Below are 27,716 nucleotides of genomic sequence, written 5' to 3'. Positions count from 1 at the left end.
TAATGTTTTTGCTTTATTTATTTTATTTTGTTTATTTGATTGTCTGTTCCAATTTTGTAAATGTTTAGTCTGAATTTTTTGTATAATGTACTGTTTGTTACTGCCAGACTTTGTTTATTGAATAGAAAAAAAATAATAATAAAAAAAATAAAAAAAACCTCAAATGTGGCGCTGTGGACGTTGGCGGAAGTGAGCAAGAGGTCGGAGTTCAGGAAGCTCACGTGACGACAGATGTAGTGTGTCCCAATAGTATGCATTTTGCATGCATGCTGCACACTACAATCCATACTTTGTGAGGGCAGCGGCAGTACATACTACAAGAAAGAAGTACAAGTATGGGTATTGGAACGGGGCCTCAGACTTTTGAAAGTGGACACCCAGATGAAAGACTGAAAAGCTCTGAGAAAACCTCTCTTAACAAGTGTGCCTCCATGATTGGAATTTGGAAACCCTCATTAGTGTTTTGCTTGCACCTGTGTTTATTCTGCCTTTTCGACACAAAATGGCCCCCGTGAAAAGGGTCTATGACGTTTCCTGATTGTCTCCTTCCCCACAACGTCGAAATATGCCACTCCTACAAGGGCTTTGTTCAGAAAGAAAAAAGACATCCCTGAGCAGGGTTCGATCTCAGCACACCTGCTCTAGGGTCCTCTGTCTTAACCCCTCAGCTACTGACTTGAATTGAATTAATCTCTTGGAAGTAATATTTATTTTAGATCATGTTTGATAATGTAAGACTATGTTGACTGTGCGTGCGTCTACTCTGTACGGCTTATACTGTCCTCATTGTTGAAGGTTCATACTACTAGAACTTGCATTGCGAGGCTGCCTTGCAGTTAACGCTAATTCAGTTTGATGAGTTCAACCAGCGATGAGACAGATGGGTGTATCCCATTTGGTATCCTTTCCTCCCTCCTCACGGCCTCATCTCCTAGCTGAACCAAACAGACCCATAACTACAAAAACTCAGAAAAGAATAATTAAGGAGGTCCAAATAAGAACTAATGGGAAATAAAAAACTAGAATAACTAATCAGTGCAATGAAGTGCTTCACAAAGCACAACAGAGAAACAGAATAACAGGAATCAACTGATGGCAACAACTTCAATTTAATCACACAAATAAGCTTCATTTCCATGATCAATAATGACAGACACAGCAGTTACCCACAGCGATCTGATCCTCAGCCATTCACCTCCACAAACTTCCAAACTCTTGCAGGTGTGTGTGGACCTGATTAATTAATGCCCAGCACATGTGGAATGTACACTCAATAGACCCTTTTCACGGGGGCCATTTTGTGTGGAAATGGCAGGGGAAACACAGGTGCAAGCAAAACACTAATGACAACTGGATGTTTATTATGTAACAAGATGGTTTTAAAATTCAACTGTTAACATGTACCGTATGTTACATTCTGATGCCATGATAAAACACTTGCTTGTATTATCAATTCATTTATTTCTAAATCCTGAACTTTATTTAGAAAAACGAATAGTCACAATAGACAATATTCTGGAAACACAAATATTTTCCCATACTCTTTTCCCTTTTCCAGACCTGGTAAATACTCAAATGAAATTCCAGACTTTAAAAACTTGCATAGGAAGTATATACTATAGAAATTATGTGATCATGTCTCTGTAAAGATAAAAAAAAATGCATCCTGCTACAGTACACACAATTGCAAACAGATTGTATTCAATTTCAAGCTTTTTTTTGTCTGTCAATCGACCATGAATATTGAATACCATGTATAAAATATCTTTAAAAAAATTAAAATCATTTATCAGGAGGCACAGAAATGGTGAATTCTTAACACTGTTTTTGAAGGTGGAGTGTCTTTCTAAGCAGCTGTTCAAGCGTTTTTTTTCTGATGTGTTTTGCGTTCTCATAAGTATGAAAGACTTGAAACTTCTCCCGGCTCATTATTGGCACGTGTTGCTTCTACTACGTTACATGATTGATAGTTATGATTGTGGATCTTTTGTATGAGAATGTGATTATGACAGTGACAGAGAAATGACTTCAATTTCACTTTAAAGTATGTTTTCTTCGGCTGCAGGAACAAGCATTTTACGACATCGCAGCATACAGGACGGGAGTTGAGTTAGAGGATGACGTTCAGAATTTCTCACTGCTGACCACGGGGCTGAAGGGCTTTGTGGACTCGGCCATGAAAGCCTCGATCTCCTCCACGGTGCGAGGGACGCAGGTCAGCAGCTCCATGCCGGTCGCGGTCACCGCGATGTCGTCCTCAATACGCACCTGCACACAGGAGCCATGTGACACGTTCAAACAGCAGGCATGGAGACAAAGCTAAGGTGAATCTATAGCCCTTTTCCCACATGCGCTTTGTACCGCAAAATGACCGGTATGTGGTCTAATGCCTGCATGTGAGAAAGGCACCGTGCCGGTATAAGCGCGACCCCGTTGTCGCGGAGATTTCACCACTTTCTAGCCTGTCAGAAGAGCGGTATGCGTTTTAGCGGATACTAGTGAGAAACGGGTGCAGTCATTTTCCGCGACACTCTCAATGGCGAGGTGTACACACGTTGCTTAATGTTCCAGCGGGCATAATCTAATCATTCGCGCACATTAAAGCAAACTGGCGAAATGATCTTGTGATAATAAGAGCAGTAGCCTATGTCAGCTTCATGTGTGGGTGTGCTGTGCTGATTTCCCCCTCTCCTCTCTGCTCGCTCTCTGGCCACAGTCCGACTCCTCCTTAAGTCACAGCCCGACAGGGACTAAGCAAATGCACGAAGCGAAAGTGGAAGTATTTTGCTTACGTTGCCGACAGCCAAGGCAAGCCCGGACACATCAAATGAAGCCAGTCTGTAAAAAGTGCTTCAATGCGATGCAGGTGAACGGATAAACAAGCAAACTTATTTCACCATTCGGAGTTTTGCCGACACGTCACTCCCCACCCGCTCTGCAGTGCCGCCCCCCCCCCCCCCCCCCCACATACAGGCAATTTCGCTGATAGATTCCCACATGCCAGAGGAGAGGTGTGAAGGGAAATGTCCGATATTGACTTACAGGTAATTTTCCGGTACGCATGTGGGAAAACGGCTTATGGGAGCCAGGAGTAACTATGGCAACTGTATGGGCAATGGGCTACATGCACAACTCCACTACTTCCTGAAATTAGTACAGCTTCTTTATTTCCTGTCATCACTATTGGATGAACTGATTACTGTCAGGTGTGCTGCAGTCACAACAATGATCAGGCACACCTGATTAATCAGTTCATCCAATAGTGTAGGACAGGAAACAAAGAAGCTGTACTAATTTCAGGAAGTAAAGAAGTTGTGCATGTAGCCTATTCAATCAATTCCAAATCTAAATAGACACTGATTCACACTGATTCATTCGTTAAAGAATAGCACCACTAATCAATCTTGCTAACTCAGAGCGAACACGTTTCACTTCCTATACGTTCTTCACAATAAAAGCGTCCTGTTAGTTTGTCATAGAAAAGCTTTTAATATGAAGGAGCTGCAGCAGGAAATTGAGTTACATCCAGGGGTAACATTACTCTTGCAAATGCAAGCCCATCATAATGATTGTTTATCAAATGATGTTCTTATAAAGGCAATAAAGGCTGGTGAAGGAGTGCTTGAAAGTCAGAGAGGGCTTGATCTGCATGTTGTAATACTATTGATATTTTGCTGCTGAAATGGATATTATTTCAGAATAATGGGTCAATAGGCCTTGATTGAATCACCATATTTAGCCTTCAGCAAAACATAAGTGCATGGTAATATTGTCATACTGTCTGGCCCCGGGTATCAAGTTAATACTGTAGTGGGAGCTCTGCGTTCACTTCAATATCAATTATACTCACTCAAGGTGAATGGGGGACTTTACTCATACAGTATATCTGCTTTTTCCACCCCTACAAAACGAATATGAACAAATAGGACGGTTCGGTTGGACTGACCCCTCCGAAGCCGCGGAAGCGAGCCAGCACTTGGTTGTTGATGAAGCAGCTCTGGGCCGGGTTGGCCAGCGCCTGGTCCAGCAGGTGGTTGATGAAGTAAATGCCGGGCTCCACCGTGAGGACCATCCGCTCCTGCACCAGGCGGCCCATCCGAAGGCTCTTCAGTCCAGGCTCGTCGACACGCTCCGTACCCTGAAGGGACCGACAGCACAGTCCGTTAAAAATCAAGAGGAATCTTTACTTTCACAGCTCTTTTCAAGTCATAATTAGTGAAAGCTTTATGAACAGACAATTTCATAAAGGGCAATAAGGATCTACAATAACAACAATGCCAGACATGAATCAAAAATGTGGTGTGGGCTTTTATTTGGAAATTGCTGTGCTTTTATTTTGAAGGTTTTAAGCCTTTATTGTGAATGTTCTGTGCTTTTATTTGGAAGGTTCTGTGCTTTTATTGTGAAGGTTCTGGGTTCTTATTTTGAAGGTTCTGGCATGGGCTTTTATTTTGAAGGTTCTGTGTTTTCATTTTTGAAGGTACCGTGCTTTTATTTTGAAGGTTATGTGCTTTTATTTTGAAGGTTCTGGGTTCTTATTTTGAAGGTTTTGGGCCTTTATTGTGAATGTAACCACAAGTGTCCCCTGGATAGGCGGGACATTGCCTTAAAGAGCTGCTAACCCTACAAGAATTTCATCAGTCTGGGTTTTACCACCTCATGATGGTCTAAGGCTTTTCATCGCTGTCAAAAATAAAATGTCATTCACTTTCCTCAGCCCATCCAGACTGGTGACCTTCCAGTTCAAAGCTCACTTTCGGAGCAGCAAACTTGACGGGAGATCACAGCTGTCCGGGCTACAGCGCTGCTCCCCATCTCCCACCATGACCTGAAACCTCTCCACAGGGAACGTTTCACCTTCCCTTCTCCCTGCCCTGAGGCTCACCTTGACCCCTTTTTACCCAGCTCTTCTGTACCTAAGACTCAACTACTGTATTATTGATGATGCATCAATATTCTAGGGAGACAGGAATGTGTTTACTTATTTCGCTGTAAGGATGCTGTTTTGACCGGTTTTGACACGTTATTATGGATCCCACTGGCCTTGGGGGCCTTCCTTGAACTTTAATCTCCTATTATAAATTGCTCCGGATAACAGCATCTTCTTCTCTTAGTTACAATTGGCTAAGTGATGTTTGTGGCGGCGGTGTGTCACGATTGTGTTATTTATGTAAATGCCTCTAATATAATCTAAATAATATATATAATATAAATTATAGCTCTCATCACACTGCATCTAACAAATAAGGCTGCATCTCCAGTAACGATTATTTAAATTTTCGCCACTCTAGCATGAAATAGGCTTAAGTCTCAAATTTACAAGCACCCGGCCTGCTCTTACTACAGTATCGTTACGACCAGTGTTCAGTAACGCCTAAGGCCTGACCTCTGGGTAGCCTCCCACATCGTGCACATCACAGCCCAGCAGGTGTCCCAGGCCGTGGGGCATGAAGACGGAGCCCAGGTGGACCTTCAGCATCTCCTCCACGCTGCCGCTCACGATGCCCATCTTCACCAGCTCCTCCAGGTGGACCCGGTCAGCCAGGCGGTGCATGTCGGTCCACTTCACACCTGTAACACAGCCAGCCTCAGTCATACACTCTTTGACCTTAGCCCGTAAAATTAGAAATAAAATATGTACATATGTACATACATATATATATATATATATATATATATATATATATATACATACACATATACATATATATATATATATTGTACATAAATATATACAATGATGCATGATGCACTTCTGTACTCTTAAGCCATTTTTCTCAGTTTCTAAACTACATTAGTTTATTTGAGTAAAAGATGGTACCTGGCTTGATGGCAGCCATGACAGCTCGGGAGGATTTGAGCACTGCCTCGTAGATGACCCTCTGGTCTGAGGTGAACTTGCCGTTGGCTGGGAAGGAGCAGGTGATGTCCGAGGTGTAGCAGTAGTACTCTCCACCCAAGTCAAACAGACTGCAGAAGGGATCCAGTCAAATGTATTAATAAACAGCTTTGAACAACACCGGTTCATATTTAGTAAATTATTAATATGAATAAAATATCAAATCCGTTTGAAATGTTGCAATTCTTTAGGGAATGAATGAATTTGAAGATACAGTAACATAATGTAACATATAGACACTTTTCAGTGCCTTGTAGAGCTGAGGGCCTGTGAGTGTGTGTGTGTGTGTGTGTGTGTGTGTGTGTGTGTGTGTGCGTGTGTGCGTGTGTGCGCACGTGCGCGCGCAAGGTGATCTTTGGAAAAGTCTCAAGAGAAACATTAAAAGTTTTATTCGTCTTCGTGTTACAACGAATTGCCCAAAGCATGCTGTTAAGTGTGAATAAAGCTTTTGACACTGCTTGACTTTCAAAAGGTGCCGGTGCTGAGGATACTCTGGGCTCCCAATGGTCACTTAAAATAAGGCTCAACAGTCATGTGACGTTGCTTGCCCCAGAAGTGAATTCCCCATTTCCATTTTTTCCATAGATATTTCGAAAAATCCTTATATAACGAGATTTAAGGCTTGAACCAAGCCATTGAGTCTTCCAGAGAATCGTGAGTGACCATAAAACATTTCACTTTCAGGAAAAACCAAAAATAAAAGCGGGGAAAAAAGATTGCGGGTGGCCATTTTTTCCAAGCGGAAATTTTCGATCTTTTTTTCCCTGCATTTATTTTTTGTTTCAGTCCATGGAGCCAGTGCACCATGGTTAAGGCGAAGGCCACTTTTTTGAAAAACGGTTAAATTGGAAAACAACAGAAAACTACTAACCACATGTCTCCATCCTCGATAGTCTTGTCATTGGGAGCCCCAGCGTGGCCATAGTGGAGAATGGAGGCGTTGTTGCCCCTGTTGTCGGAGAATAACAATACATTAATACCCAAAACAAACTAAAAAACAAATGACAAATAAGGTGACAAATACTGTAAGTTAACTATGTATGGTATGTGATATACTGTACATAAACCAGAAAGTTGGAAAAGTCTGTAATCGGTAATGTGGAAAATTAAAATAATATTCTTTTATTCTAAACCAAATCCTTTGTGGCTTTTCTTGGCTCTTGACACGTGTAACCTTTTGCTGAGGGAAGCCAGGCTCTGTGCCTCAGTGAGGGCTCGTTGTGACAGGCTCAGCTTCTCATTTATTGAGCTCTTAATTTGAACAGGAAAAATGGGGCCACTAATCCCCAGGAAGATGAGGGTTGAAATAAAAATGTCGGAATACAAAAGGCCGGTGCGTAATTAGCAACATGGTCTTCAAATTCTTCTCCCGTAATGATGGCGCTAACCAACAGAGGGCGGTGAGGCTCTGGGACATGCAGCAGGCCAGACAGCCGGGACAGTGCAGGGTGACAGAGTGCCAGAGTACATCCAAAACTCTGGGCCCTATTCTCCCACAAGCCTTCGGCGCTAAAACGGGCCTTAAACGCAAAAAAACGTGCCTTGCGCCTGTTTTGGGACGATATCAATATGGCTTTAGGCTGCCAAATGCGCTTTAGGCCGAATGGGCGTGGCGCAGTCCCAGAATGGGCCAAAGTGGGCGTGTCGGCGCTAACTACCGGCGTACTGCTATCTTCGCACCTGGCCTACATTTAGCGCCTTGCGCCTTTGAAAACCAGGCCTATTCAGAGTGCGCCAGTTGCGCGGACGCTCCCCTCTGGCTCTCTCCTCTTTCACCCTTCTCTGTGTCACCTCTCTCCCTCTCTCCTCAGTCTGACAGGCACAATACCGACTGTCTCTGACTCCCTCGCTCAGAGTCCCATAGAAAAAATAAGCTGTAACTTGACTGCAATGTGAACGTCCCAACATGCATTGTGCCTCTCCATTTCGCTACTAAATAGCAACCAAATGAGGCGAAAACCTATATTAAGGGAGGATCTAACTAATGTGTAATGGTAAGACAACCTCCAATTGTAGAACATTTCAATATTGGACCAAATAAAACATCGAAATGAAAACACCACCCTATGTGAAACATATATGTCCTATTGGGGCTATAAATATCCCTTGTCGATTTAACGTGATTTAGATAAGTGACAGCGGAACGCGCTTTCTACTGTCATCTGCTATACTGTGATGTCCGCTCCAATAACTTGGCCCTACTCCACACTTAGTTTTACAATAAAAACACATTTATGCAATGACTTTACATAATGTAGGCTATATTTATGTGCATCATCCTTCCTGCAGCAGGCGAGAGAAAATGATATCTTTCTGGACAAACTTTCACCAATCTAATAGGCTATATTTTTCTAGCTGATGCGTTTAGAACATTATTTTCACTTTGATCTTGCTATAGTGTAGCGTATTTACATGCTTGCAGTATTGAAACTGCAGTTAGATTGGTTTGAGAAGCATAATAATATGGAATAATAGCCTATAATGCAGACAGACAGACTGGATGAAGGGAGGGGGGGGGGGCAGAGCGTTTGGCTTTCGTCTGGTTTTGCGGGATCACTGGAATTGGAGCTAAAAAGGCAAGCGTGCGATTCGTTTATTGCAGTTATCCAATGAGCATGACGGTGCATAATTTTACGCTTAAAAGGCGTGGTTGTAATGGTTGAGGCTGCGTCTAGCGCCAGCACGACGATATCAAGTGCGCTGGTCCACGCCCACTGATTTGAGCTGGGCCAGGCGCTCGGCCTAGAAACAGCGCCGATGCAACGATAGGGACCTCTATCTCTGCAACCAGCTGTGGGTGTTGATGATACAGGTCAACTGCTGCACTTTAAACTCAAACCCTTCAGGGCGCTGGACTGCCACAGTGGCTTGAGGGACGCCCTGGACCACTCCAGTAGCAACATCTGAGACTCGCAGAAGAAAGGACACGAATCGACACACACTTGGTCAAGACGGACGTTTGCGAGGGACATGGAGAGGTCGTCGAGCTACAAGAAGCATGCCTGCTCAGTGGCATATAGGGCTGCAGCTAATGATTTTTTTTTAAATTGTGGATTAATGTGTTGATTATTTTCTCGATTAATCGATTTAGTCTTTTGGTTGATAAAATGTTGTTTCCCATTCCAAAGCCCGAAGATGACATCCTCAAAACACATTCAGTTTACTGTCAATACTGTAGAGGAGTAAAGAAACCAGAAAATATTCACATTTTAAAATGAGGATTCAGGTGAGGAGGATACATGTATAATTTTTGCATGATCATCTTACCTTTTTTTACGCTGTATTTTCCCTTTACTTTTAACTCTACAAACTAATTGTGACACGGTCTGGTGAGAGGAGTAACAAGTACGCAACCGTGAAATCGCACAAATCAAGATAAAAGGTTGTCAATATTTTTCTTCCCCCACCCCCTCCATATTATGGAAGTTTAGATGTTGAACACACTACTACCGGTACTTAGAATCTGTTAGCTAAGCTTGTTCAGGGCAAACCCAGTTTGTCGATCAACTTTCAGGGTGATTTTTTCTTTTTCTGAATGTTGCTTTTAACCTCTAAGCTACCTATTTATTATATTTCTGACAACACTCTAATTTCCGCTCGAGGGAAGTAATATAGTAATAATGTAAGGAAGGAAGAAGTACACATCAATGGCTTACTTACGTTCCACAGATACAGGTGTAGGAAGTATGACGCATCCCTCCTCGGGTGTAGCAGTAATGCTGGAAGAGACTGCAAGAAAAAAGAAAGCAAAATAACTAACGAAGCACACCTTCAAAGAATCCTTCAAATATCAGAGAAAGCAAACTAAACAATGTCAACACAGCAGAGATCAGAGAAAACACTAATTAGCTGAAGGACTGTCCTCCCTGCACTGCCCTCCTCCTGACCTCTGACCTTATGCTTTCTAAGAATTAATTTAGCACACGTTCTCTAATCATCCTCGCACAGCCGACACATCAAACGCTTCTATGGATCTTGACAGCATCGGTTCATCTCACACAGCTACAGTAGGGCCCGGTTCAGCTCACACAGCTACAGTAGGGCCCGGTTCAGCTCACACAGCTACAGTAGGGCCCGGTTCAGCTCACACAGCTAAGGTTCAGCTTACACAGCTAAGGTTCAGCTAACAGACACAGCTAAGGCTCTGATGGACATAAACATCCTGGGAAATAAACAATTCAATCACAGAGAAAATGCAAAATAACCTTTTAGTTACAGTTTGAAATCTCATCTTCACACAAACAAATAACTAAATGTGCTTTCCTATATGTTCTCTTTTCCCCCCAGTCTGTTATCTTGATTAAAGGCTTTCTGATCAATCCCTCCTACTGGAACCAGTGGCTACCATTGCAGACATGTGCATTTAGCCTTCTGTACACGTACAGTTGCCATGTAGCTGATGCCCTTATCTAGGATGATTTACAATGAACATTACAGCAGGATAAGCTTAACCGCCTCAATCAAATATACAAGAAACCGATTGTAACGAGTAATCGCAAAGATTCGCAATGCTAGTGACTTGGAAAAAGAAAAGAATATTCCTGTGATTCCTAAAACCTAGCATATAGAAGTGCTAGGAAATGAAATGAGAAAAATATGAACTAAAAACATAGTTTTATTAGACTAGAGGTGGTGGTCTATTTTAAATTCTGTCTCTGTGGAAATTACTACAATTACAAGACGTTTAAACAACAGAGACATTTTCTGATTCACCAAAAACACAATGAGCAAAAGTGTCAAAATGAAGTTTTGCGTGTGGATTGATTTTTCATTTCATCCTGGAATCCCCATGGATCGGGACAACACGTGTCACTATGGTGCTGTGAAGCGTATGACGCAATGTAGCTACAACAAGCAGCAACTGTTAAAGGGCCCATATTTTGCTAATATAATGTATTATTATTTTATTGTTGGCCTCCAGTAGAGTAACTTATTGCATCAGTCATAGTTTAAAAAACTCATTGTTTATCTTGTACTGGCTCTCACTGCCCCCTTCAGTTCACCCTCTGTCTGAAACGCTCTGTTTTTAGGTCCTGTCCCTGAACCCCCACCCTCCGGAAAATACTCCAGGTGGGCAGCGCGAGGAGTTTTTGCGTTTGCAAACTTCTGCCCAGAGAGCGATCGCTGTAGAAGCGACTGTCTGTCTGTCTGTCTGACTATCTATCTATCTATCTATCTATCTATCTAGATAAGATAGATAGATATAGATAGATAGATAGATAGTCATGCATAACAGAAACAGACAGGCGATCTCTGCTATGGCTACTAAATTTGGTAGTTGTAAAACAATTATATCAACGAGCAACTGATTGTCAAAACGAATTTGACCATCGATGAAAAACGTGACTTGGACATAAAGCAAGCTATCAATTGATTTATCAACATCCCCCTAGCTATCTACAGCTCCGCTAGGCCGGGCTGCACCCCGACATTTCCTTCAGTGGCTGGCCAAGCAGGGATTCTATTACCACGGCCTGCCATTACGTTACACCGGGAGCTTCACACTAGCTAATGTAGCTAGTTAGCTAACTTCCCAAATGCTTGTGACTATAGTGTGCCTCTCCTAGCAAAGGCTACACGGACCAAACCAAAATGAGGACTTGGAGAAGTCAGCAAGTTGGACTAACGTTACAAGTTCTGAAAATATGTGCCTTTCGTCATTCATCGGTTGTTCATGTCTATAAGGCAGCTGTGCTGCTAGGCTAAATAGCAAGTGCTAACGTTACCCAGCCGGTAAGTAACGGCCTACGTTAGCGCTTCCTAGCAGCACATTGGACCGATGCTGGAATGAGACACATATTTTCAGAACTTACCACTTCAGTCCTACATCCTGGCTCACTTCCATGTCGTCTCCTTGTTTTTGCGGTCTGGAATCCGTTATTCCATGAGACTACTACTGTTGTGTTAGTCCCAGACAGCCAGGCTAGAGAGAGCCTGGTGAGTGGTGACGCCGCCGCGGGTTACTGAAACACAGAACAGGGAAGAGAGGGGAAGGGTGGGAGCTAGCGTGCGCGCGCTGCGCGCCGGCCGGCGGCAACGCTTTGTTGCCAGGGTAACAAGTCCTTACTGACGTCACAAAAATTATGGTTCTCGCACAAAATCGCCATAAATCCATGTCATCTCGTCTACGAGAGTTCATAGGCGCGAGGGGTGGTTCATGGGGGTAACATTAAAACACTTTCACATTATTTATTTGAAGCTTAGCCCATGTTTAATATGACCATCCAAGATTGTAACAACATATATATGATACAAAATTAAGAAATGCATAATATGGCCCCTTTAAGTACGTACTCCACTGCACCTAGAACAACAATTACACAGTAGTTGGAGGACTAAAGCCTGGATCATGTTCTAATGTCAGCCTCCACGTGGAGCCTTGCCGACAGGTAGCTAGACCCATTATACTCCAACTCCAGCTTGACGAGGGGGTTGCAAGGGAGTCCCCAGCAAAATGAGTAAATTGCGTGATTTCACCAGGATTTCAATGACCACTAGAAGTTAGCCCAAGGAGAGAATGTAGTGCGTATACTTGGTAATAGCTTTCACTCTCTCCTCTTATCTCCCCATCTACATTATATTATACGTGCGCTGTTCACGTCAGCTGCGTCGAGTCACATTTTCGGGGGGAGCTGTACGCAGGCTTGCCAGCCGCGGCGCATTCGGCGAGGGGCTTTGAAGCTGTAGCATGTTTTCCGCAGAAGATACTCTGAAGGTTTCTCGATGTTCTGGGCTCTGAACCAGCAGGGTGTAATCTCAACTAGGGATGCACCAATCCACATTTTTTTTCACTTCAGATCCGATTTTGATACCTGAATTTGGATATCTGCCGATACCAATATTTTTCTTGTATATACAGTATAGGCAAAGATTTGGCCAATTAAAGATAAAAAAAATATATATACCTTGCAAAAAGCAGACAAAATTAAGAAAATATACAAGGCAAAGAAGGATATTATAGATATTATACATGGGCAAATTACGGCTGGGAAGAGGGAAAAAAAACCCACCTCCCCCCGATTCCGATCCGATTCGTGAATTATGTCAGTATCGGCACCCGATACCGATATTGGATCGGTCCCCTCCCTAATCTCAACTGCAGGTTCAGTGTGAAAGCCTCTTCACTCCTTACACATTTCACACGTCAAAGTCAAGGTCCTAACAGGAACACACTCATGATATTTGGACAAAGCACTGACTTGGTGAATGGAAAGCAGTTAGCGCAGCAGCAGCAGCAGCAGCAGCAGCAGGACTATTCAGAGTTCATGTCTGCAGCACTGTGAGGCCACGGTGTTTCTTATCATCAGTCTGCATGGATGGAAAGTGGCAGGAGGGGCAAGTCTTCTGCTATCTTATTTATGATTTTACAAGGCTGTGCGATGTGCAGGTATAGCACAGTACACAGCTGACCAGCTTAATGTCGCAACATCACAGTCCTTCAAATAATGTGGGCCTTTCACCTGCTTTGGTTCAAACAGTCTCGAATGCAACCCTATACGGCACGTCACTCTTTTAACCCATTGCTACCTGATGCAGCATGTGTGTGTGTATCCCTTTAAGACTGCGAACCGCATCATACGCGGTTCGCGGTCTTAAAGGGATACACACACAAATGAGGGATATACACGCAAATGCTGCATCAGGTATCAATGGGTCAAAGGAGACAAGTAGGCATTGAATGTCAAATGTATGTCATGTCAGGATGTGTCAGTACTGTTGAACACCTTAATGAATATAGTTATACTGATTCTGCTATAGAAAAACACACAGTAGTGCTCATCAATTTCCTCTCATACTACCACAAAGTGCCACTAAGACAAGTTCCTTCCTGTGCATTGTGTCTTGTTCAGCACATACTGCAGAAAGTGGTTCTGTTCCGATGTCTCCATCGACAAAATGGACCACCTACCTCTCCATTTCATATTCTTTCAGTCCAGGTCTCACATGCTTCATGATCTGCAGAGAGAGAAAAAAAACAAGGAATAAAGTGTGTCATTATATCTAATGAGCTGGAGAGATACAAGATTGCAGGAAACCACTGGACCCTAAACCACCTAACCTTGACTGACTTTCAAGTGATATTTCACTTTGAGAGAACATTGACACATTTTTGTGCGTGCTCTTCTACAGAATGTCATGACTGGTAAACCATCAAAATAGACATATAGTCATCACGCTCTTACATTTATGTTGAAAACAATCATACTCTGTAACAATTATACTGATATTGAAAAGTGTGTGTGGGGGGCAGTGTTGGGCAAGTTACTTTCAAAATGTAATATACTACATATTACTAGTTACTTTCATTTGAAAGTAACTAGTAATATGTAGTATATTACATTTTGTACTTTTGCATTACTTTCACTGTAGATGTAATAACAGCAGTAGCAGAATGATATCGACGCCCTGGAACCGTCCCCAAAAAATATTTCAACAGTCTTGAAGCCGTCCAAAATTCTAAATGTTATCCTTTTCCTTTGTTATTGTCATATATAGTGGTTATTTGCATAAAAACACAGTTTGATTAGGAAATTATTTAAATATGTGCTTTGATAAAAAAAAAAATGTAACTCAATTTGTAACTTGAGTTACTTGACAAAGTAACTGGTATAATATTACTGAAATCCTATAAGTAATATGTTATATTACTGAGTTACAGCTAAAAGTAATATATTACATGTAATATGTTACTTTTGTAATGAGTTACCCCCAACACTGATGGGTGGGGGGGGGGGGTTCTTGAATGCTGGTGGTGACATATGCTTCCAGGGCAGAGAAGAGGCTGACATGTTGGGAAAGAGAAAATGCTCTGCAGAAGGGAAATACTGAGTTACTGGTTGAAGGCTATCTCTGTTAACTGCTATCCTGGTGGATCAAGCTAAAATCGATAGCCTCAAAACAGTTTACTCTAGTGCCTGAAAAGGATCCTCCGGACATCCTACATTACTCCCCAAATGCTTTTTAAGCTCATCAATATTGTTTTATATGCTGTCCACTCCTGAATGCTTTGCGCGTTTCATCTTCTGCAGACCTCTCCACGCGCTTCACTAGCCTGATAAAAGTGATACTTCAACTGTGAATGCTGTGAACTCGTGAAGGTGCCCTGAGGTGTCCCACGGTGTTGAACTGTCAGCCTGGCCAACTGAATTTCCCCGAGGGCGATTGGTGCTGCATAGTTGTAAATGACTCAATTGAAAGGTTTGAGTCGCCTGCGGAGTTCATTCCCTTGCAGATGGTGCGTCAGGCCTTGAAGGATCTTACCGTTTTGTGGGCTTCACTGGAAATCCTGTTGGTGTAGCGCAGGACCTCCAGCTCCATATCGGTCTTAGTCAGGCGGCTGCAGGGACAGACAGCAACAAGGAGTGAGAGATCGGCTCTCTGATCGTCAGCTACTTACCCTGCCAGGTCGTCTTCATCTGCACACGGGACATGGCATCTAGGGCTGAATAATATACACAATTCATATTGATGTTGCAATACAAAATAATGCAGTACGTGTCTTGTGATGGCTGCAATAGGGGCGTATCTTGTTTTCATCTTTTATAATATAGACAATCTATGAGTGATGTAGCGGTGGTGGGGTTACACCCCGCAGGGCACCGCGGTATTACACCCATACTCTTGCGAAGAGTGCCGATGGGATCTTTAATGACCACAGAGAGTCAGGACCAGTGTTGGGGGTAACTCATTACAAAAGTAACATATTACATGTAATATATTACTTTTAGCAGTAACTCAGTAATATAACGTATTACTTATAGGATTTCAGTAATATTATACCAGTTACTTTGTCAAGTAACTCAAGTTACAAATTGAGTTTTTTTTTTTAAATCAAGGCACATATTTAAATAAAGATACAATCATTTCCTAATCAAACTGTCTATTTTTATGCAAATAACCACTATAGATGACAATAACAAAGGAAAAGAATAACATTTCGAATTTTGGATTGTTTACACTGACTTCAAGGCGGTTGACACTATTTTTCGGGGATGGTTCCGGGGCAGCGATGTCATTCTGCTGCTGCTGTTGTTTTGGTGAAAGTAATGTAATAAGTAACGAGTTACTCTACAGAGACAGTAATATTGTAAAGTAACTTATTACTTTCAAATGAAAGTAACTAGTAATATGTAGTATATTACATTTTGAAAGTAACTTGCCCAACACTGGTCAGAACCTCCGTTTAACGTCTTATCTGAAGGACGGAAACTCTATCTCACGTGAAACGTTATTGATCTTTTCACCAGGGAGTTTGGAGGTCGCATCAGCAGCGCCCCCTGGAGCTGGGAGGGATTTAGTGTCTTGCTCAGGGACACTTCAGCAGGACAGATGCTTGCTGTCGTCGAAGCGGCTTGAGCCTGAGCCTTCTCGCTGAAGGATGTCGACATGACTATGCCACCCTGTTGGCCCTATTCTTCCTCTGCTGTCAATACGCATGTGTACCGATATCAGCAAGCCTAATATAGATAGAATGAGCCAACAGATGATTTATGTTGACAGAGTGCTGGCTGTGTGCCAAAAGAAATAACCAATTAAGCGAAAGCCACACAGACGCAGGAGGGGAGTGAGGGGGGGCAGACTGGTTCAATCAAGTCTTTCTCCCCAGGAGGTGTGCCTGAAAAGCATTCTTCCTCGTTTCTGAACATGGAAATCATCTAGAGGGTGCAAAACTCTTAATGCCAAGGACAGCCAGGCGAGCACGAAGACCATTAAGCCGCGCAGACTGGCTTCCATCTCTGTCAACAAGGCAAAGAAAAGCCCCGTTTCTGATCGCACGCACACACACACACACACACACACACACACACACACACACACACTTCCCTGAGTGAACAGCTGTGACTGCTAGTGTTTACGTTACATATAGTATAGGAGAATCTGACTGAAGAAGCCTTTATGTAAATAGGGGGAAGATCTAGACTAGAGACATTATTCTCATCTTAAATGGGCTCAAGCTTCCTCAATATTATAAAACTGTGATGCATAATTTAAAAAATGACTTACCATTCCACAATGACTGGGTGCAAAAGAGTGTTGTTGACTTGGAAGCTGGTAAAAGCAGTTAGAAGAAACAGCAAGTTAATGATATATAGTGTTTGATGTGAGCGGATAAAGTTACACATTTAAGGCCAGTGAAAACTCCACAGTAAAAGAATATTCAGTCCACACAGCAGTGCACAAAACTGTGATACTGGCAATGTACTATATGAACAGGGTGTACACTGATATCAGGCATAGATTACCTTAATTAATCCAATCAGATAATACTTTGCAACGATAATGGGAAGGAGAAAGGCTATTTGAATTTATGACTCTCCCAATTTAAGGTGCATGTTCAGTCTTATGGGGGCATTGAATGAAGTGAAAAGGCTGAATGCAGTGAATGGATGGATTGTCTGTGGAATGTCCCTTTAAGGCATTCATATTCCCATAGATGAGGCAGTTATGACAAGAAAGCTGATTGCAGCAGCTGAAAAAAGAGGGCCTATAAAACTTTCTTTGTCAAAGTAGTGCGGGTTAGAGTAGATTAGAATAGATCAAAGGCTCGGCACACAGTGATATACAAGGTTAAAAAAAGAACAAAGACTATATTAGAATAAGAATATTAAGGACAATTGAGGAAAAACAACATTGTCATGAATTGATAACGAACACGCAAGAGCAACATTGTTTGTTCAAACAAATGAGCTGCAGAATTAGGTTAATCACCAGCGATCTGTATGCATGAGCGTCTGCTGCATCCTTGGTCAAAAAGAAAAGAAAGACTCACATACTCAATGAGCAAAGCACAATTAGCCCTTTTCACTTACCACCCAATTCCACACAATGTTGTGTCTAAAAGGCAGGAAGTAACACAGGTGCAAGCAGAACAATAATGAGGGTTGACAACTTCCAATCCATTTGGTGACCCGGTGCTGGGGCCCTCGTTACTGTTCTGCTTGCACCTGTGTTACTTCCTGCATTTTAGACAGAAAATTGGTGAATTGGGTGGGAAGTGAAAATAGCTAATTACATGAACGCGCCCAAGTGTGACTGCCCACTTCTTTGCGCGGCTCCACTTCCAGCAAGTGATTTCTCCATTGAAGCTTCAGAAAATTCTTATCGCGTTTTAAGTCTAAACCGGCCAGCTACGAAATGAATCATGATCATAAAACATTTGATTCTCTGAGCATCGAAAAATATAATAAATGGAAACGCAAGAAAATTTTATTTGGACCCTTTTTTCCCCTTTTCCTTTTTGTTGTTGTTGACGAATCAAATGGAGCCGTGAAAAAGTGGGCGGTCACTGTTGAGCTGTTAATTGGTGCCAATTAAACATACCGGCTAATTCCTTCAAAGGAGGCTTCACGGCAGATGCTCCCACTGTCTGTGTTCTGTCCTCGCTGGACGCAAACAAACAAACAAACAAACAAACAAACATGTGATGTCACTGCCAAGCGCTTCTTAATGCCAATACAGTTTCTTTCTAGGTGGATCAAACAGGGGGGGTGGGATGGGGTTTGTGATTTTGATGTTTTGGCAGCTGTAGAATTGAACTAAGATTTTAACTAAAGGCTGCTTATAATGTTGACAATCTCAGAGTTCTATGCTCTTCATTGCCAGGATTCACTAGCTGTAAATTTAACCATTTTAACACCAAAACATGACAAGGATTCAATGTTCCCAGCAGAATTGTATTTGTGGCAGCAGGGTGGAAAAGCTGATATGAGAGACATTTAGATCACCGAGTGACAGTAAAAGCCCACATTAAACCCAGTCAAGCTGTGCTGGCAGCTCCTTCAGGCAAGGTGAGCCAGGTTTCATCACAGGCTTTATAGGCTGGATACAATGTTCCCACACCTCAAGGATTTCTCTACTCAGCTATCCAATATAACAATGATAAGAATAGCTGTAGTCAGGTAGGAACCTCCATCATATATATATATCTATATATATATAGATACATAATGTACATACATACATACACAGTATATATCGGTCTAACCTTAAGAGCATTATACAAATGACTAAAAACGAAATAAATGTAACATAAATGCATAGAGGCAGGCAGCATACCAATGTTAGGAGGACTGCTGGTTTCTGCTCAGACAGGACATCAGTAATCTGTAGGGGGCAGAACAGCAGTAGTTAGAAGAGTGACACACAGGAGAGTGTGGCTCCCTTGGTGGAAGGTCAGTCTCACTGCACTGCTGCAGCTCTATGGCTCCCCTGGTGGAAGGTCAGTCTCACTGCACTGCTGCAGCTCTATGGCTCCCCTGGCGGAAGGTCAGTCTCACTGCACTGCTGCAGCTCTATGGCTCCCCTGGTGGTCAGCTCAGCTGCACATTAAACAACAACAAAGCTCAAGCGACTTTATTTACTTCTCTGCCAATAATACCGTACTTGAATGTCAGGCAATCCATCCCCGACTCAATGTTCACAGACCTTGTGGTGATGTTTGAGTATTACACTATTATTATGCCTAAAAATGTCTTGATAAACCATTCATCAGATCATCTATGTAAAATTTTAAATGAATCTACGGAAAAAAAAGTCACATGGTATTTTAGGTAGTTTCATGGATATCAGTCACGCAACATTTTTGTTGAAGTCAAACGAGCCAACGACAAACCATGAAGATAAACTCCTCCAGAGCCAGCTACTTTCAAATCATGACAAACAACACATCCATAATTTAAAGTCCCCATGAATCGGTCTCTTTGATAATTTGAAAAGGAACTGTTTGCATGTGAAGCAGAGAGTGCTGAGTCCTGGATGAAAAGAGGTTTATAAAATACACATTTTAAATATTCACGATGTGGTTCTAACAAAAAAAGAAAACAAATAAATTGTGTTTCCATTTGAACGGTGGGGATGTGCCTTGTGTAGGTAGCAGGTAACTCTTCAATGTGCGACTAACACCCGATTTACACCTGGTTTTTAAATGGGACGACCTGTATCCGGATAAGTTATCTGGATACAGGTCACATTTAAAAAAACAGGTGTACTGTACATGAGGTCTAAGAAATCTGAACACAATGTGAGCAGTTACAACCTTACATTAACATGTGTTTTTCCAAACCGAGATAACTTACCCAGATTGCATTTTAATGCCAGTGTAAATGGGGTGTACTGTACAGTAGTTGGCGCTAATAGTTAAAATAAATGAAGAAGTGATTTTATACAGTACTTGCTGTAGCTTCCTGAGAGCATTGGCTGTTGACTGAACTGCTAACTCTCATGTTAATCTGCAATAAACTTGTAAATGTAAAACTTCAAGCAGACATGTCAAAAATACTCTGAAGTGCAGAATCAGACCATCCACAGGAATGAAAGAGAAAAATTATGGGTTGCTTAAGTTAAAAATTAATTTTCACTTCAGTTTTTAAAATTACATTTCAGGACATTTTCACTTGTCAGCAGGCACAGCTTCAAAGTAGTTGAGGAGCAGTCAACCTCCCAATAATAATAGCTGCCGTGGGGATCTGCTGTCACTACCGGAATCATGATTGTTTTCCTCTCAATATGAGCAGTTAGAAAACACCGTGAACAGGAATGTCATTTCCACACTAGGGTTCAAACAAAAGTAAGAGAGGAGTTAACCCTGTGTCCACAGAGAAGCTCGTTTTGGTGGTTGACCATTCGTGAACTTCCCCAGAGGTGTGCACACTGCACACTATGAAATGTGAAATATCTCTTTTATGCTCCATATTAACTCCATGAACATAAAATTGTACCATAGATTTTTTACACATTATTCTGAATCAGCTTCCTACAGAGAAGTTTTAGACCAGACATTCCCATACTGTACATCCAAGGACATGCAAACACGCACACCTGGATCTCCAGAAGTAAAATCGGATGCAATGGCAACTTCTAAAGGGTCCTAGTACAAACATGCTGTAGTAGTGCTGCTCATACTGTCTGGCACAGAATCAGAAACACTTTATTGCATAGGGCGGCTGTAGCTCAGGAGGTAGAGCGGGTCGTCCACTAATCGCTTTGGATAAAAGAGGTCGGTGGTTCGATTCCCGGCTCCTCCAGTCTGCATGTCGAAGTGTCCTTGGGCAAGACACTGAACCCCAAATTGCTCCCGTTGGTGTGCCAGCATCCTGCGTGGAAGCTGCCGCCATCGGTGTGTGAATGGGTGAATGTAACTACTGATTGTAAAGCGCTTTGGATAAAAGCGCTATATAAATGCAGGCCATTTACCATTTTATATTGCCAAATGCATCACAAGGACACACAGAAAAAAAACACAGAGAGGACACAGTCACGACAAGACACACTCAGAACACGATAGAACCCATACGTAGTCAAAAAGATCATTTTTGATTCAAAGATACAGTTAAAAACACCCCTAAAAGGCACCGCAAGGTTCATGTTTTGCCCAGAAGTTCAAATAAAATAATGATGACTTTCACCTTTACAGCAGTCTATGGAAGCACTAACGTCCTTCCCTGTAACTGCATGGCTCAGTGACTGATTTCATATCAAAGTTCAGTTACTGCACAGGGAGAAGGTCACGCCGCAACACACGAGGACGTGACAACACAGGCAGACTTACATCACAGGTGTATTACACCTTAGGGGTGGGAATCACCAGATGCCCACGATACGATACTAAAACGATACTTGAGTCACGATACGATAGCATTGCGATATCGCCGATATTGCGATATATTGAATATTGCGATATTTCGATATATTGTCTAACTCCTTTTCCTACCTTTTCCTTGACCTCACCGGAAGTAAAACATGCAGTGTTTTTTTGCTTCGTTTTGTTTTCGCCCAAAATGTAGGCTACATTATTAAGCTTCTCTGGACTCAATACACCACTGCAGGCGCGGACTGCAACATCGGGCGCTTCGGGCAGATGCCCGGTGGCCTGGCATGGCATGGCCTGCAATTTTTTTTTTTTTTTTAATATCGATACTTGGCGTCCAAATATTGATACAATATCGTCAGGAAAAATATCGCGATACTATGGTGTATCGATTTCCCCCCCCACCCCTATTACACCTCATCACCAACACAGGCAGACTTACATCACAGGCGTATTGCACCTCATCAACAGCATACTTCTCCTTGAAGTGCTCCTTAGGATAGATCCTGTCAAAAGGCACAAGACACGTCCATTGGTCACAGAGAAGTACCAGGTACAGTACCTGTAGTACCCGAACTGTACTACAGGTACTGTACCTGTACAGGTACTGTACCTGTAGTACAGTTCAGGTGGTTGAGTTTAGAACTGAAGTGTTCTGAGCACACAAACAGCTTTGTTATCACAAACTAATTAAGCATTATAAAATGTTTATTTCCACACACATAAAAGGGTGGTTAGAGACATGTTACGGTTTTAGGAGACAGCAGCAGAACTGAAACTTTTAGGAGCATCATCAGAGGGAACAAAAAGCAAACGTAATGAAGAACCCTGCACATGAAACTGCTGAGCAAGTGACTCCTGAGTGACAGGGACGTGTCAGATGTCATCAGTCAGATGTTCTGAGGTTTATAGTGCAGGAAGGAATGGACTACTAAATGTCACTTTGCTTATACGAACCATATGAGGTTCTACTGTGTGTGAACACAACTCTTTGCAGATCAGTGTGACTCACTCTCCCATCCATGTAGCGTAGCTCTCAGGCAGTTTGGGAACATAAAGGGTGGATTTCCCTGAGTCCACATCGATGGTTCCGAAGCAGTCTGACTCTGTCACTCCAAAAGCCCAGTGGAAGTAAGACTCCTACAGAAAGCAACAGAATCAAACAGGGGTTTAAAATGCAAATCATTTCACATTTACAATGGCTGGGATGATCTTACATCAAGAAACTGAGTACAATATGCAAATATATGGCATTCATTGGTAACCATTACAGCAGTAATACTCAGCTGCACCCCCACCTATTTTCCTCTCTCCAGTTTTCCGCAAAGTAGTTTTGACATCTTCATGAAATAAATGGTAACATTTGATAGGGATAACCCAGTAATCAAGCGAACGAAACGAAACGAAACGAAACAACCGTCAGTGTGATAGACACTTAAATACAACATTCTGGATCCGACTAGACCAGGTGATTCCACTGATTAGCACACCTTCAAGCAGAGAGGAACTATCAGTGAAGTCACCTGTTGTGGTCTTTGGTTGGAAGGAACACCTGCAGACTCTACGTGGCACTATACTGTAGTTGCTTATTTATTCACTAGAGGAACTACATCTCCCAGCTGGTCTGGGAGTGAGTGGGGGATCCCCCATGAGGAGCTGGAGGAAGCTACTGGTGAAAGGACAGTCATTATGGAGACTCAGGGGCACTTTACACGAGGACAGTTTCCTATGGTGACGGGGAATTATTTTATCGTTAGTGCCTCCCTTTTAGACGGCGACGGCGAATTTGCGCTTAGGAAACGACACATTTTGAAACTCCAGAGTGGAATTCTTGGTGACGCTCCCCGCTGAGCGCTCCATGTAATCGCTTTGACACGGCTCATTTCAGGAACTCTGACGTGCCGGCACACGTCATAGCCGTGCGCGAGTTACACAACAACATCAGTCAGGAAACCAACACGAAGAGAAGCAGACATGGATCTTACGGGTTTGCTTTCGCCATGGCTGTAATTCTGTTCAAAGTTTACCGCTGCTGTGAGAGAACGGTTTTAAAAGGAAGTCGCGGAAGTATTTATAGGCTGACCCGGCACTCTCTACGGCGTTTTAAAAATTCAACAGTGCTCATGTAAACGGGGAGATGGTGTGAAGGAAACGCTATTGTGTCGTTTCTTCCAGAAACTGTCCTCGTGTAAAGGGCCCCTCATATCGTACCTGTCTGAAGAGGAGGTCTGTGTCTGTGCAGTCCCTCTGCTTCTGCTCTCCTCCCTGCAGCACCACCACCGACTCGGGTGCCACTCCTTCACCGGCCCTCAGGCCCTGGCACAGCCGGAGACGGTTCTCAGCAAACAGGGCGGCAGACACTCTCAGGGTGTCGTTACCCAGCCAGTAGACAGGTCTGAGAGGAGAGGGAGAGACGGGTGGTTAAGTGATGACCCAGCCAGTAGACGGGTCTGAGAGGAGAGGGAGAGACGGCTGGTTTAGTGATGCGTCGGTCGCAAACGAGTCGGCTCCAAGTGAACGATGGGAGTCGGTTCCCGTCTGAGAGACATTTTATTTTTTTTATGTCAATTAATACAAGACAGAATAATAGAACGATCTTTTCACCACACTGCTCAGCCACACGCACTTTACGCACTTACTGATGTGTAGCCTATGTGGTTGTGATCAATCACGTGTGATGAGACAGAACAGCAGAAAACATGAGTGACTCGTCGTAAATTAAGTAGGTTTGGGTGCATTTTAATAATATGTCTATGATATATTATCTGCACACATAACAATCAAACATAATTTTTTTTTTTTTTTTACATTTGGCTGAATTATAAAAGCCAGAAGTAAATGAAGAGCTGTTTGGGAATCAAATGATCTGGCTCACTGACCCTCAGCTGTACAACCTTCAAATGAAGTGTCCTAATCCCTACCAGTGAGCCTGACCTCTGACCTGCCTGTGGAGGGGAGGGGGCAGACTAAAAGAGACCACGCCCCCCCCCCCCCACCACCACCACCACCACCACCACCACACACACACACACACACACACACACACACACACACACACACACACACACACACACACACACTATCTACATGTAATTAAATTGAACTTGATGGAAGAAGGAATGAAGGAAGATGATAATTACTTTCGCCCTGTAAAATAGGACCATGTTTTTTCCCTCTCTGAATAAGAGATTGCCATTGGATGAATTGGTGGGGAAACGTTTAGGCTAAGATTATGCGCGGTATGAACTAACCTGACCTAACCTAACCCCAACCCAGCTTCCAGAGAGCCCAACAGATAGACAGCCTTGTCAGATAGATCTTGGTCCACAGATTAGATAAACAGGACAGAGATTCAATCTGGTACAAAGGTTAAACCATAACCTCACACTATTTTTTACAGCTCAGCATTTTTATAGCCGACACTGCCATGGTTCACCCTCACCAAGCTTTCTGTTAGTTAGCCTCTTGCTCCTTTTGAGTCTATAACCTGTGTTAGTTGACAACTTCCCAGTTGACAGTTCACAACGGTGAATGTGATGTGGAAAATGATAAATTCCTTGGTACCAATATGGCACTTTACCATATAAACAGATCATTGGCTGTAACAGTGGCTGTAACATAGCTGTGATTTGATTAGAATCACCTGTTAATGTATTACAATCGCTGGGTTATTTTCCTACCAAGATGGCCATGTGGTGATGTAACAGAATACTATGGTAGGCCTGCCAGGCTGTAGCAAACTGAAGTATTGAGCCATCAATGCAATCCAGGACTAGTAGCTAGGACACAATTTGTAAGAGTCTAATTTGTGACTCTTTCCCCATGTGGGGAGAATATAAAAGTCCATCCTTGGCTGAGGAGATGAGCCAGTGCCATATGGCTTGTGTTTGCTAAGTGAAGACTGTTAGCCGAGTAAGTGCTGCTGGCTGGCTGGCACTACTGGAGGTGGGGCGACTCCCTTCCACACACTCAGAAGAACAAAAGTCCCTTGACCCCAGATGTGTCTCAGAAAGCCAATTTTGAATTAAGACAACTGAATTGAAATTATAGCTAAAAGTAAAAGTCAGTGACCATTTCAAATTGTGCCTTACCAATTAAAATGCCTATATCTATCTAGATCCATCTATAAAGGTACTATGATCATGACAATTTCAGATTTATGCAATATATCTCTGCTGCATCCCAGACACCTTTCCCACATATAAATCATCATAATGTTGTGATCATTTACATTTGTAAACTGTTTGCACATTACATTACAGTTGGCTTGTTCTGCGATTACAGTCACATTCTGGATTACTGATGATTGCTGATGTGATCCTATTGAAATAGCAGAACAACTGAATCACATGTCACTATTTCTCCTACTAACGTTACAGCAAAAACAACTGCTGAGTACACTGAACAGTAACTGACAGTAACGTTAGCTCAACGGCAGGAGGAATACGCTTATTTGACATTATTGTCTGCCATTATTATGCTCAATTACCAGTAATGTTTTGGGTCGAGTTCAGTCAACTATTTTCAAACAGGAAGCCAGGGCTAAGCGATAAATGCTATCATTTACTCGATTTAGGCACATGCAATCCCAAATGGTATGAGCTGAACGTTAACTGACTGTGTGGTCGGTAAATGTGCTGTGATTTAAAAACGAAAGAGGTCTGACGTCTGACAGCAGAGATAACGGGAGAAATCAACTCACTGTGCTCTTGCAGCCATGATGGTCGAGTCCAGACTGTCACGTGCTGACTCGTGTCACGTGGTTTTGTGCTCTAATCAGCTGACGGGAACTTGTGTTGTGTTCATGGCCTCTGGGGGAAAATAGGAACAACTAAGATGCATTCAAGTGCTCCTCGTAATCTTATAGCTCCGAAGGCGGACACGATCAATAATCAAAACAGGTAAAACGAGAAGAAGGCACTGCAAGTTAAAAAGATGAGGGTAAAACAACACAATAGTGGAAATAATAGTTAATTGCCTCAAAGCAATTCTATGAAAACAGGTTTTGAGAAGAGATTCAAAGATGCTATGCTACCAGTTCTGCCTCTCATTTTCTTTTTCTTTTTCAAAATTGATATTTTCTGTCACATTAGTCAATTTGTGATCACGCACAGCACTTGAAATACCATGACACAATGCCATTTATTTTTCTTTTGTGGAAATGTTTGGTTTGCTGTAAATCCTGAACTCAAATGTTTCAGCAGGTGCACACTGTGTGTTATGTGTGTGAAAGGGAAAACCAAAATCCACAGAAGGCTCTTGTGTGAACATTTCAAAGTCATTGGTTTTAAACTGTGAAGTGCCCCTGGGATTAATCTGGGCTGGGAGGAGGAATATAGATTTACGTAGATTAAAAACACTAATTTAAATACCTTCTCAGCGTAAAAGCGCTTTGAGGTAGTCCACTTCTCAACTCGCTGTTTATTACATTTACATTTGATTTGCCACAACTAGTACATTATATATTTAAGGGGAACAGCCCAATTAACAAGCCTGCCCTTGTAGGCACAAGGGACTTGCTTTCAGTTCTTTCTTTTAAGAATTATTTGGTCATTGTGCTGAGGAAGCAAATTGTCTGTTTTCTTGAATATAAATTAGCCCACAATAAGAAAATTAACGCCACTTCTTTAATCTATGTACAGGAAAACATTGTGTTTATATTCTTTGCCATCTCAGACAGGCAGCATTAGACCCAAAATAACTGTTTTGTTTTTGCTGGTGCAGACTGTTCAACCAAGAAGTCTTCCTTTATAAGCAGCGTGCTCAAATTTAATTGTTTCTGACCACAAGTCAGGGCTCCGATGGTGGTCATTTAACTCTGGTTATAATGACATAACCAACCTTTCCCAACCATCTGGAGGCTCTCTAGCCTACTACAGAGGCTTAGCACCAACTAATACAGTATACCTCACCTGCGATACCAGTAGGCAGAATGTATCAAATTGGAAAATGTGATCATGTCTCTCTAAAGCTTAAAAAAACTGCTACACATAATTGCGAAAAGAAGATTTTATTAAATTCCATAGCATTCTTTTTGATAATTGGCAATGAATACCAAGTAAAAAATATATTTTTAAAAATTTAACTTATTTACCAGGAGGCACAGAAACGGTGAATTCTGAAAGTTAGAATAAAACTCTTCCATATAAATTAACGTCCGTTACATTCAAGCCATTCATTGCCAAACAAGTTCCCACAATGCTGGTTAAGCCTATCGCCGCCAGATAACTC

The 27,716-nt window shown here is 42.4% G+C and overlaps 1 protein-coding gene across 1 annotated transcript; it reads right to left on the bottom strand.

The window, feature by feature from the left end:
- Window positions 1–1,096: 1,096 nt before the first annotated feature.
- LOC310799684 (xaa-Pro dipeptidase-like) lies at window positions 1,097–26,220 on the bottom strand. The gene is made up of 15 exons (XM_083662275.1): window positions 26,188–26,220; window positions 23,697–23,880; window positions 22,498–22,625; window positions 21,928–21,991; window positions 18,956–19,003; window positions 18,221–18,282; window positions 16,904–16,948; window positions 15,161–15,236; window positions 13,809–13,855; window positions 9,560–9,628; window positions 6,771–6,848; window positions 5,822–5,970; window positions 5,387–5,571; window positions 3,947–4,138; window positions 1,097–2,268 (listed from the first exon to the last, which is right to left on the bottom strand). Exons 1-15 carry the CDS (start codon window positions 26,202–26,204, stop codon window positions 2,125–2,127), a joined length of 1,488 nt encoding a protein of 495 aa, XP_083518401.1. The 5' UTR covers window positions 26,205–26,220; the 3' UTR covers window positions 1,097–2,124.
- Window positions 26,221–27,716: the final 1,496 nt, after the last annotated feature.

The sequence above is a fragment of the Poromitra crassiceps genome (genome assembly GCF_964638095.1).
Source record: "Poromitra crassiceps genome assembly, chromosome: 28".
NCBI lineage: Eukaryota > Metazoa > Chordata > Actinopteri > Beryciformes > Melamphaidae > Poromitra > Poromitra crassiceps.
Note: the sequence above shows the minus strand (reverse complement) of the source record. Positions and strands in the feature narration are given on the sequence as shown.

What these genes read in the sequence shown, in the direction of transcription:
- LOC310799684 (XM_083662275.1), bottom strand. An exon ending in TACGCTACATGGATGGGAGA is followed by an intron (nt 21,992 to 22,497) that starts GTGAGTCACACT and finishes GCCTTTTGACAG; the next exon opens with GATCTATCCTAAGGAGCACT. An exon ending in TACACCTGTATCTGTGGAAC is followed by an intron (nt 6,849 to 9,559) that starts GTAAGTAAGCCA and finishes CTCCGACAACAG; the next exon opens with GGGCAACAACGCCTCCATTC.